General features: G+C 59.1%; 1 protein-coding gene across 2 annotated transcripts in view; it reads right to left on the bottom strand.

Annotated features, from left to right (window-relative positions):
- Positions 1–10,506, bottom strand: part of NOL4L (nucleolar protein 4 like) — a 123,451-nt gene extending 112,945 nt beyond the window's left edge. The window contains exon 1 of one of the 2 annotated variants that reach the window (XM_019748480.2): positions 9,989–10,506. In XM_019748480.2, coding sequence (XP_019604039.1) covers positions 9,989–10,309 — 321 coding nt within the window. In that variant the 5' untranslated portion in view covers positions 10,310–10,506. The remainder of the gene's footprint in view (positions 1–9,988) is intronic. The other variant, XM_019748479.2, reaches the window with a different exon arrangement.
- Positions 10,507–12,345: the final 1,839 nt, after the last annotated feature.

Below are 12,345 nucleotides of genomic sequence, written 5' to 3'. Positions count from 1 at the left end.
AGATTCTGCCCACTGGACCCTGCCCCTGTGCCTTCGGCCCAGATCTGTGCATCTGCCTACATTTCTGGTCTCCTAAACTCCCCTCCTTCCATCCAAGAATATGGCACCAACAGTGCCCCTTGAGCCTACCTACTAACCCCCCGCCCATGTTACCCAGTTTTCAACCTCTTGTCCTTCAAGGAAATCAGCCCCTCCTCTCTATCCCAGGCCGGAGAATCATGTGAAACTCTTAAACAGTGGGATTGTCATTTTCGTGGGGATGTGGAAAGGAGTCTGCCCCAGTGACAGGGCTCCCCTGGGCAGAGCAACAGTAGGAAAGTCCAGAGGGTAAGTACTACAGCCAACAACAGACCTGCATTGGAATCCCAGCTCTGCCACCAGCACCTGGTTCTTGCCTTCTCTCTCTGCACCCATTTTGCAGCCTACTATTTCTCCTTCTCCGGAACACACCTTCTTGCCACAGCATTTCAAGGCTTCCTTCTAAAACCCAAATCTAACCTTATCTCCCCTCCTACTAAAAGCCCTCCTGCGGACTCCTTGCTGTCCTTGATGGTGACGCACTAGCTCCTCTGAGTGGCTTTCCAGATTTTTTCTCCTCCATCTGGCCCCAACCAATTACACCAGCTCATCCCCTCCGTACCCCACAGCAGTTCTCAAGCTGATTTAACCAGTTACCCACCCCCACCCCATTTGAAATATTCTGCAGAACAGGCTTCTCCAGGAAAGTGGCCTCATCACCATCACATACTAGGCCCTGACCCCGCCTAAACCTGTCCCACCTCTCAGCCCGTGTTCATATATTCCCACTCCCTGCAACGAGCTTCCCCCTGTTCTGCTCTTGCTGAAACTTTTGTTTTGCCCCTCAAGGTCCAGCTCAAATGTCACCTTCCTGAGGACTCCTTGGACACCCTTGGGCAGGAGGACGGGTCTGGGCCCTGGGGCTCCTGAGGCCCTTGGAGGGCAGAACTGGATGGGTGGTTCTCAGATTCCTGCTCTGAGACAGATGCTGTCATTGTTTCCTCCCCCACTCCACCTGCCCGCCCCGCACCACCCCCTCATCCCACAGTGGGGAACCCCATAGGGGCAGGGGCTATTCTGGGCCCTGGGAATACAGCAGCGAACAACACAGACACATCTGCCCTGGTGGAGCTCATAGCCTTGCAGAGAGACAGATACGAAACATATAAACTAGTAAAAATAAATAAGGAAGTTAATTAATTAATATACACAGAGAATGTTCAAAAAAATGTTTATACATTTTAAGAAAGGAAAACTGTATTAAAATTGTAACACTCAATATATACCGGTAACAAAAGATGAATACAAGTCACGTTTGACTTCTGCAATTACGAGATGTGCTCATAGTGGTTCCCATCAGCGTCCAGACACTGATTACAGTGAACTACTGCTTGAGCAACACTGACCAAAGTGTCCACTTGTATACAGTTTTTTGGCACCCCCGGTGTGTGTGTGTGTGTGTGTGTGTGTGTGTGTGTGTGTGTAGGGAGAGGGAGAGGGAGAGAGAAAGAGAAAGAGAGAGAGAGAGAGAGAGAGAGAGAGAGAGAGAGAGAGAAAGAGAGAAAATGTCAGGGGGTGATAAGGGCTATAGAGAAAAATTAAGTAGAAAGGGGTGGGGGGATAGGGTCCAAGGGTCCTAAAGCTGTCCTGACTGGGTCATCAGGGAGGAGGTGACATTTGGGCAAAACCCCGAAAGAGGAGAGGGAGCCAGCCATGTAGACACCTGGGGGAAGAGTGTTCTGAGCTGGGAGAACAGCCAGTACAAGGGCCCTGGGGCTGGACTGTGTTTGGTGGTTTCTGGGATCGCAAGGAGGGGATAGCAAGGAGGCTAGTGTGGCTGAGCCTGAATGAATAAACGAAGAGTGGAGGGAGCTGAGGGCAGCAAGGCAGCTGGGACCAGATCATGCAAGGCCTTGTAGGCTTTGGGAAAGGCTTTGGTTTGGGGCTTTGAATGAGATCGGAGCCTTGGAGGGTTCTGAGAAGAGGGAGAGAATCTGATTTGCTTTTTGCAAAGTTTCCTCTGGCTGTATGAGTCAGAGGGGATTACAGGGTCCAGAGTGAACACAGGGAACCTAGTAGGTAGGTGGATGCATCTCTCGGCTTGGACAAGCCTAGTGGCAGTGGAGGTGGTGAGAAGATAAAATTTGAGATGTATTTTGAAGGTAGAACCAATAGGATTTGCAAATGGGTTGCATGGGGAGGGAGGGTGGTAAGAAAAAGGAATAAAAAATGACTCCAGGTGTGGCCCGAGCAAGGGAAGGATGGAGCTGCTGAGATGGGGAGGCCGGTGAGAGGAGCAAATGAGTGAGCAAGTGAAAGAATGAATGACCCTCCAGGCTTTGGAACCAGATGGGCTCACACCCAGTGCTGAGGCTCGGTGGGACCTTGAGCGAGTTCCTTCCACTCTCGACCTTAGTTTCCCCATCTGCAGCTGAGAAGCCCCATGTCCCAGGGTGGCCAAGAGGATTGGATGCTGAGGGGAGTCAATGACCTTGTGGGGAGAGGACAGGCCAGCCTCCCAACTCCTCCCTCTCCCCAATCCTCACAGCCTGCCCAGGCCTGGTCAGGCCTATAGCTGTAGTTGAGATGAGAAGGCAAGGGGTGTGGGGGAGGAGTGGCATCTGTCTCCCACCAGGCTGGGTCTGGGCCAGTGGGAGGGCTGTCTGCAGCTCTGAGAAGCTTTTGTGGAGTGCCCTCAGATGAAAGGACACCATGAGCCTGAGGTGGGGACGTGGGAGGGCTACAACACCTGCAGACCCCTGCCTCCACACCCAGAGGCTTAGAGGGTCAGACAGCCATGGAACCCACGCCCTGCCACTTGCTCACTGTGAGACTCAGGGAGGGTCCCTGGCCTCTCTGATGTCAGGTTCTCAGCTACCTCACAGAATCCAGGGTAGATTAAATGAAATAAAGTGTCTGGCAAATGGCAGGGGCTTGAAAACATGGGAGATGTGCTCAGACCCTTGCCAGAGGGAGGCAGTCATTACAGCAGCCTCACTGTGTTCTCTGTAAGAACCCAGAACTCAGGGTTTTGACCAGCGACTAGGGCAAGGGTGGGGCGGGGGTGTGTGAGAGGCCTCTGGGAGGCTAAGCCTTCTATTATACCTTCCTACCTGGTAAGTACCTTGGTAAAGCCGCAACCCTCTTCCCTCTTGTACACTGACCTCTGGGATCTGGTACCCCCAGCACCAGGAAGGGATTCAGAAGCAGAAGGGACCACAGGAGACTTCCCTGTGTGATAACTAGGGAAACTGAGGCTTAGGGCAGGAACCAGTGATGGCAAACAGAGACCTTAAGTCTTCATGTTCCCAGCCCTGGGGGCTCATGTCACACCTGTTTTTCACCAGGACTTTTCTGGTGTTCTGTACTATTCAATACAACATGAACCAGGCTCCCAATGGCACTGGAGATAGAGAAAAGACACAGACACAATCTCTAGGGAACTAATAGTTGCTGCCCACCTACTATGTGCCGGGAACTTGGCTGGGTACTTTATTTCCATTGTCCCATTTAATACCCATGTCATCTTTCATCACCACCCCCATTTTCCAGGTGAGAAAACTGAGGCTCAGTGAGATCACATAGCAGCGATCATTTCCTAGGACTTGCTACATTCTTCAGGCTCTACATGCATTAATACAGTCATCTCACACCTGTCCTACGAACAAGATAGGATTATGAGCTCAATTTTACAGATAAAAAACTAAGGCCAAATTGGTAAAAAGGCAGAGCTGGGATTTGAAGGCAGAGTCCCTTGGCTTGAAACCCCAAGCCCGTCACTTCCCCTCTATGTCAGGCTAGGCCAGGGGCAGAAAGCAGACTCAGGAGTCCTTATTCTAATAAGCTGCCCACCTCGGTTCTGCTCCCTCTCCTGCTTTGGGGTCCAAGGGCCAGGCTTGCTCTGACACAAGTAAGCAGAATGTCCTTTCAAATGATAGCAGAGGCTCTTCCTGTTTGCCAAGCCTCCTGGAAGTGGGGCTTTAGGGCCTGTTTCCCAGATGAGGAAACTGAGACTCGGCCAGGTCAAGCAGGCTACTTACCTGGGTCACATGCAAGGAAGTGGTTTGAGTTGGTTAGCATCCCATAGGTCCTGGCCCTGTCACTTCAAGTCCAGAGCCTTCTCTCCCGAGAGGACTCATCCTGACCCCCATGATGTCTGGCTTTGGGCTTACTAAGTGCCACCATGGCTGAGGTCACAAGCTTTATCCTGCTGCCCCTGTAGGGCAAGGAGTAGGCAGGAGAAAAAGGCTGGAAATAGGGAGATGCCTTGGCCACTGCGGGGAGAGGGACACGGCGCTACCTCTTATGTCCACTCCCTCCCTCATAGTGAACACAGGGAACCTAGTAGGTAGGTTCTGAGTAGGCAGCTGCTGAGACCCCAGGGGCAGCAAAGGCCAGAGCAGCAGCTCAGGCTGGCTTGGCTATGATGGAGGACACCGCTGTCAACACCGCACTGCCAGGCTGACAGGGTTTTTTCAGTAGGATCCGGAACATGTGTGCACGCACACAGGCACACTCGTGGTCTGCCAATGCCCACACCCCAGGTGCTTGCACATCTGTCAACACAGACGCTCAATCACACACATTCACATGCATGCAGTCTCCCCTCCACCTCTACACACACACACACACACACACACACACACACACACTGCTCCCGGCACACAGAATCATCAGCCACACATGGACAGGCACAGGCACACTCACACCCACATAGTCACGCTTCTGCCTGCACACACACATGCACACCGCCCCACGTGCACACACATGCTCTACTCATGAGCTCACGCACATGTGCACAATCCTCAATCCCACCACCTCCAAGGTAAGAGCTGGCTTGGAAAAGCCCAGGTTAGCCTGAGGCTGGGTCACGTGGTCGCTGAGGAGCCCCAGCCACAGGCTCCCTAGTCCCCAGTCCTCCCAACAGGACTTCCTGACTCCTAGACGTTCAGGTCTGACCCAAAGGAGAAGGGGACATGCTGTCCACCCCCCCCACCCCCCCAGCAAACAGTGACCCAGGTCCCAGAAAGGCAGAGCCTGATCCCTCAACATCACCCAGGCTCCCAAATGCAGTCCCCCAGGGTCCCCAAGACCACATTCACCTGAATCACTGAGGCGTACTTAATAAAATAGCCCACTCTGCCATGAAAAATTTAAATGGGGCCCATGCCAGCCCTCATTGTCAACCTCCTCCCAAAGGACCCCTGGACCCAGGAGAACAGAGGCCTCCTCCCTTCTTACTCCATTTCTGTCCTAGTGAGCCCCGAGAAAGCTCCCAGGGAGCCAATCCTGCCTCAAGCACCAGCCTGTGATTACAGACATGTTGACCAGAGGGATTCTTCTAAACTAATTCAGATTAAGGTGTAATCAACTGAAAGCTTGTCATGAAGGACCTAGGCTTTCAAATTGGATCAGGCTGCAAGACACCTCTGACAGGGTCAGAATGGACATGTGCGCAGGCAGTACCCAAGTTCAGGGCCTGCCCCCAGCAGTGATGGCCTTAGGGAAATTCTGAGCCTCCTTAAGCCTCAATTTACTCCTCTGAAGGATGCCAGTAACAGTAACAGCACTGACCTGGGCTGCTGTGAGAATTCGAAAAGTCACTGGGACCAGCGTCTCAGCACAGTGACATGTACAGCGTCCCAGCACAGTGATGTGCTCACAATAGTAACTCGGAAAGGGTCACTGTGGTGATAATTTGGAGAAAAGCGGGAAATATTGAGGTATTCAACCGAAGGTCACAACATATATTACACTGTGCTAAGTCAGAGGCCATTTCCCGCCTAGACCAGTGGCCGCAGGTGCCAAAGGTTTACACAAAAGCTCTGGGGAGAAAGACTGAAGACTGTGAAAATGCTCTCCACTAAATGAACGTTGTCTGCAAACTGGGAAAAGACCACCATTAGTCAATTTGGCCAGCGGAACACCTGGGGTCTGGCTCAGAAAAAGCCTGGTGTTGAGAGTGGAGTTGGGCGATCCAGCATTTCCCCTCGGGGAATGGTGCTCTAATGGGGGATCCTGGCATGTGATGGGCCATGGAGAAGCCACAGTGAAGCACAGAGATCTGCATTCCAGTCCTGACTCCCTACCAACAGAAACTTCTCTCAAAGCCTCAGTTTTTCCATCTAGAAGATGGCAGAGTTGGGCTGAGAACATCTATCTCCAAGAAGCCTTGGGGCTTTCTCATCCTGGGAGTTGACAGATGGTCCAGGGCCCCGCCCCAGACATAACCTGAGGCCCCCGCAGGCCCTGAGGACAGCACAGCTCTGAGAGACCAGAGGAAAAGGAAAGGGGTTGGTTCACTTTGTGGCTGAAGCTGGAACGGAATCAGAGGGTCTTGCCTCCAAGGAGTTTGCTTCCCCTGCTTGGCAGCCCACGGAGGCCGGAGCAGGCCAAACTCAAGAAATAATAAATCCTACCCAGGCTTTGCTCAGCCAGGAGGCCTGGCTGGCTCTTGTCATAAAAAGATCTTATCCCCAAGAGCGCCCCGTGCCCAGTGTGGAGGACTCCGCCCTCCTCCCCTCAGTCCTCCGCCTCCACTTCTATTTCCTGTGACAACCTGCAAACTGAAGACCAACTTGCCTCTCCCCCCACACCCAGGCTTCTGCTGCTCGACCCCCGCCCTGCCCCGCCCCCCACCCGGGCCCCAGCTGCAGGAGGCCCCTGCAGAGTGTAATTCCCCTTGCCCTCCTCTCCGCCCTGGGCCGTCCGGACAGATTAAGCCTTTGTCACACACACCCAGAAAAGCTCAGGGCCAGATGGGACAGGACAAGTGGTGTCAGATCATCGACCTGCTGCTGGCCAGGACTCGGAAAGGGCCCCAACCACAGCACCGCATATGGCTGTGGGAGGAGGAAAGGGGGCCCAAGGAGGGGGCAGCAACATGGAAGAGAGACGACACACCATGGCCACCCTTAGGACCAAGCCCACGCAGGGGGCCCATGTTCAGCTGCTGGATGACCCAACTCCCACGCCCCCACTTTCCTGAAATTGTTCTGCCTGGCTTCTTGATCATATCCACAGCTGTACCCACTTCCCCCACTAGCTGGGTTCTCCAGGAGCAGGCACAGAGTCTAACCCACCCCAATGCCCCAGTGCCCCCCACGAGGCCTGTGGGTGCTAAACAAATGCCTGAGACAAAGGTTTAAGGCCCAATGACCTTCACAAAACCCACCCAAGACAAAACTACAGGACCTCCCCCAACTGCCACCAGAGGCAATGATAACTTTAATTGGGTGTGTGAGGGTGTGTGGGGGGTGAGTGAAAATGGGGGATGTCCTTTGCACCTTTCAAAGAAGGTCCCATTCAGCCCCTCCCCGGAACAGGCTATGGCTGCCCCTGAATTCCCAGCAGGATTCACTCCTCTTAGATCAGTGAAAAGGAAAATGGAAATGTAAAAATAATAACTGAGCCCCAGGAAGGTGCTTGGATATGGGGGTGGCAAGACTAGGGGCATCTCCTGTGGCTGGCTCCGGTTGGCTGGGCAAGTGGCAGGTAACTAACAGGCTCTCTGGGGACCAGCAGGCCAGGCAGGCGGGTGTGGAGAGCTCAATGGGCGGGCTGTCACAGGAGGGCACGTCTGTTGTGTTTGTTATCCTCCTGGCAGCCTGGGCAGGGAGGCCTGGGGCCCCTTTCTCTGCCTCCCAGGCAGGTGGTCCCTTGGGGAGGGCTTATTATTGGTCTGGGAGCCAGGGTGGAGGCTTATGAGGCCCCTGCTGCCAGGGCAGGTCAGTATGGGCCTCATGAAGGGTCTGAAGAGACTGCTGGGCTGGCAGGATGTGAGACCCAGGCCTAGCACCCAATTACTGCATGTGGCCTGGATGGACACGTGTGCCCTTGCTCTGCTGTGACTGTGGCAAATGGGTTAGGGGGACTGCCCCATGATGCCCATTCCCTAGAGGAGAGGTCCACCCACACAGAAAACCAGTGAGCCAGCTACCACCTGCCCCCCAACTCCAGGAGTGGGTGTATTGGGAGCTCCTGCCTCAGACTAAGAAAGAGATTGGGCCAAGACTCCCAACTCACTAGGGAGGGATAACCTGGATGGGATGGATGGGGGCCACTAACTGACCTGGGAAGCCTGGAGGTCTCAGGGCAATGACTCAAGGTAGGGGGCACAGACCCAGCCAACCATCTGATGGGTCACTGACCTCACCAAGGCTGGGGACACTAGCCCAAGATGGGGGAGAACTGAGGGAGGGAGGAAATAGCAGGGTTGGGAGGGCTGACCTAGGCTGGGAAGAGGCAATGACCCATATTCCCCTTGTGGGAAAGTGGGCACTGATTTGGGCTGGGGAAGGGGTCTCTGGCTTCATCAGGGGAGGGGGAAATGATCCAGATTCTCCAGGTTTGGGGGAGAGCACTGATTTAGGTTGGGAGGGGTCCCTGACTTGAGCGGGGTGGGACACTGCCCCAGCCTTCCTCTTGGGGAATCCGGCCCTGGCGCGCCCATCGGCCTGGCCCTCTGCTCAGGGTCCGGCCGGAGGCGGCAGCGGCGCAGATGGGCTGCTGGCGACCGCAGAGGCAGCGGCGCGGTTATCAGCGCTCCTCGCAGATGGGCCGCCCGCCCTCCACGCTCACGGCTCCCCACTCCCCGCGGCCTGCAGCCCCGTCCCCAGGGCGCGGGGGGAGGCGCCTCCAGATCCGCTCCCTGGCTCGCGCCTCTCTCCTTCTCGGCCCCTTCACCCCGCGGGCCCGGCCCGGGCGGCTGCCGGAGGGGGAGGGGGAGGGGACAAGTGCACTTTTCGTAACGACCGAATCAATTGTGTGTGAAGAGCCCGCTCCGGCCGGGGACGGGGCTGAGCGCGGGGCGGGCGGGCCGGACGGGGGAGGAGCACGGAGGGGGGAGCGGGGGAGCGAGGGAGGGAGGGAGGCCGGCGCGGGGCGGCCCCGCTCGCTTGCTCGGGCCGGGCGAGGCCGGGGAGGGAGTGAGGGGGGCAGGGAGGGAGGCCAGCCCGGCCCGGGAGGGCCGGGGGCTGAACGCACTAATGGAGGGTCTCTGCGACGGAAAGTTCAAAGCTCAGCAGCGCCCGGGGAGCAGCCGCCCCCCCAGCCCCCACCCGCTGCAGAACAATGAGGTCCCGCGGGGGAGCCGCGGGGCCCGCGCCGCACGCCCTCTCCAGGGCGCCCCGGGCCGGAGGGGACGCCCCCGCCCGGCCACCCGCCTCCTCCCTCCCGGCGGCTGCGGTTCCCCGCCCCCTCCCCCACGCCACCCCGCCCGGACCGGGCCAGCCCCGGGGACGGGGGAGGGGAAAGGATGGATAGGTCAGGCCGCCCCCGTCCCAGGGAGGGGGAGGCTAGGGGCCCGGGGGGCGGAGGGGGCGCCCCACCCACCCGCGGGAGGCTGCTCCTGCGCCAGGCTGCGGCTCGGGCTGCCCCTCCCCGGGACAGCCCCGGGTGGGGTCGGGGAGACAGTGCCCGGGCGGGCCCCCTCCCCAGGCGCTGAGAAGGCGAGTGGACTCCCCGTCCCGTGGCTGCCCCTGCCCCCCTTCCCGCGGCACCACCCTCCACACACACACACACACACACACACACACACACACACCACAGACACACAGACACACACACCGCCCAGCCGGCCCGGGGGCGGGAGCGCGAGGCGCCCGGGACAGGCAGCCCCGGGGCGGGCGGGGGGGTGGGGGGAGGCTCAGGCTTCGGAGCAGCCGCCTGCTGGCGGGGGGAGGGGACGGGAGGACGGAACATGCAGGGGTGAGCAGCCCGGGACAGCCTGCCCGGCACGGCCACAGCCCGGGCAGCGGCGCAGAGGGGGGCAGGGACACCCCGAACCGGGAGCGCTGCCGTGGCGGGTCGGGGTGGGCGGGTGAGCAGGGACGCGTGCGCCTCGGGCGAGCCAGACCCACGGACAACCTCAGGGACACACGTTCGGACACACATCCACACCCCCAACCCGCCCCCGCCCACCCCGAGCCCCGCGGCGGGACCGGCCCGCGGCCACCGCGCGCGCACTCACCGAGCCTGTCTTGACCGGCACATACACCACTTGGCCCATCTTGGGTTCCCGGCCGCTGCCCAGGCGGAAGCCCTTGGAGCGCACCCAGAACTGGAACTTGCCTTTCTCTCCGGCCGCGGGGCCGCTGCCTGCGCCGGTCCCGCCGCCGCCCTGCAGGACCTCGGCGATCCGCTGGTATTTGCTGCGTGTCACCGTCTTGGTTTTGGCCGAGTCGCCGTAGGTGCGCAGGCACCAGTCCCGGAACTGGCGGCCCAGCTCAGAGTCTCCGGGGCTGCGCTCGCGCTCCCAGCCCCCGCGCAGCAGCAGCGTCGGCTTCGGCATCCTCCCGCCGCGCCCGGCGCCCTCGGGGGCGGGCCGGTAGCCGGGCCGCCGGGTGCCGGGACTAGGCTGGGTTGGGCCGGGCCGGGGCGCGCCGCGGCCCGGGCTGTCCCGCAGTGTGGCTCCCGCGCAGCTGCTTGATGGGCACGGGCGGCGGCCGGACGCGCGGGGCTGCAGCGCGCTCTGTCCTGCTCGGGCGGCGGCGGCGGCGGCGGCGGCGTTGGCGGCGGCGGCTCCGGCTCGCCTCCTGCTCCGCCTCCTCCTCCCCCCGGCCGGGATGCAGGAGCGATGGAGGCAGCTCCGGGCCCGGAGGTGCAGAGGGGGCGGGCCGCCCCGCGGGCGGCCAGGGGAGGCGGGAGGCGGGGAGCGGCCCCGGGCGCCGGGAGCGAGACCGAGCCTGAGCGCGGGCGGCGGCGGCGGCTGTCAGCTCGCGCGGCTCATCCTGCTCCTGCTCAAGCTCCCGCTGCCGCTGCTCTTCCTCCTCCTCCTCCTCCTCCCGCGCCCGCCTCCACCACGCCGCGGGATCCCACCTGTTAGAGCGTCGCAGCCTTAGCCGCCGTCCCCCCTCCCGTGCTCGCCCGTGGGGCCCAGCCCCCGCTCGGCCGGGCCCCTGGGGGCGCGGGGGCTGCCGCGCCCGCAGCCGCGGGGAGGGCAGGAGCTGCAGGCGCGCAGTGCTCAGCGCAGGGACCGAGTTTCCTCTGGCCGGGCCTGGCCCGCGCCTCGCAGGCCGCGCTTGGTACGGACCTGCCAGTCTCGCAGGGAGTAGGGCACAGACCCCGCCCGACCACCAGCGTCCCTGCCTCGCCGGGGCGGCCCCACCCGATTTTAGCCCGGCGCTGGCGGTACCAGGGCCCCTTCCCTCCGGACAACTGGCCTGACCACTCTGGTACGAGCCGGGAGCCAGAAGAGCAGTGTTCCACTGGGGAACCCCAAACCGCCTCTCTTAGGGGCCCCCAACTTCCTCCCCTCAGCCTCACCCCAAATTCCCCGAAGTTTGGTCTGCCTTGCTTCTGCCAGCCCCACTGCTCTGAGACAACCCCAGGGAAGTCGTCAACCTTGGCCCATGGCCTCACTCAGGACAACCCCACCAAGGCTTCAGGCAACACTCAACACACTCACAAACTCAGCCTGAGATACCCTGTCTTCTTGGGTGTACCTTGGCCTAGAATCTCTTGCTGAGTTAAACTCAGGTGGCCCACCAGCCCCCTACTCCCTGGGCAGAGCTGAGCTTGGGTAGAGCCAGCCCCCTCCCCCTTAATGAAATTACTAACATAAATAAAGGCACAGAGCAATTCCCCAGAATTTCTGCCCTCCTTTCTAAACAGGTTGTGAGGAATTGCTGTGCTTCTCTCCCTGCTGTTCCCTGGGGTCCAGCCCACATATCCCCAGGCCTCTCCTGTAGGCAAGTCACCACTCAAGCCTGAGGCCCAGATTTTAGCCAGTGCAAGACCATTTTCTGCCTAAGAAATACTGGCTACCCCCATCCCAATGTCCCCCACCTTGATACCTATATTGTGCCATGTCCTGGCAACTCTGAGAGGCAGAGGGGACTGGCCCTTTTTATAGATGAAGGCCTGGGGCTTGGAGAGGTGACCTGACCTGCTCAAGGTCATGCAGGGAGGAGGGGAAGGTTTCAGCTAGGGTTATCTGGCTCTTGCTACCACATCATACAAGAAGTCTCCCCCTGCCATCCTGCTGGGAGGGATCCCCACACTGTATGTGCTCAGCTCCCTACCACCAGTGACAGGGGGCTCAGGGCCCATGTCTGACTCATCCCTATACCCCAGACCCTAGCACAGCACCTGGTACACAGTAGGTGCCAATAAATGCTTAAAGAACCCAAGAAGTCGTTTAAGTCCCAACCACTCTCTGCATTTCACATAAACTTATTTTTAGATAATTTACATTTCCATGTTACTTTATATACACCAACAACTCCACAGTCATTTTTCCTCTTTATCTTCCTAAGAGCTCTTTTTGGTTCCATGCTAGCATGCCCATTTTTCAGAGGTGACCTCTGGGGCTCAGAGAAGGGAAGG

Source organism: Rhinolophus sinicus, linkage group LG13 (assembly GCF_036562045.2).
Source record: "Rhinolophus sinicus isolate RSC01 linkage group LG13, ASM3656204v1, whole genome shotgun sequence".
Classification (NCBI taxonomy): domain Eukaryota; kingdom Metazoa; phylum Chordata; class Mammalia; order Chiroptera; family Rhinolophidae; genus Rhinolophus; species Rhinolophus sinicus.
The sequence above is the reverse complement of the archived record's forward strand: the minus strand, read 5'-3'. Positions and strand labels throughout refer to the sequence as shown.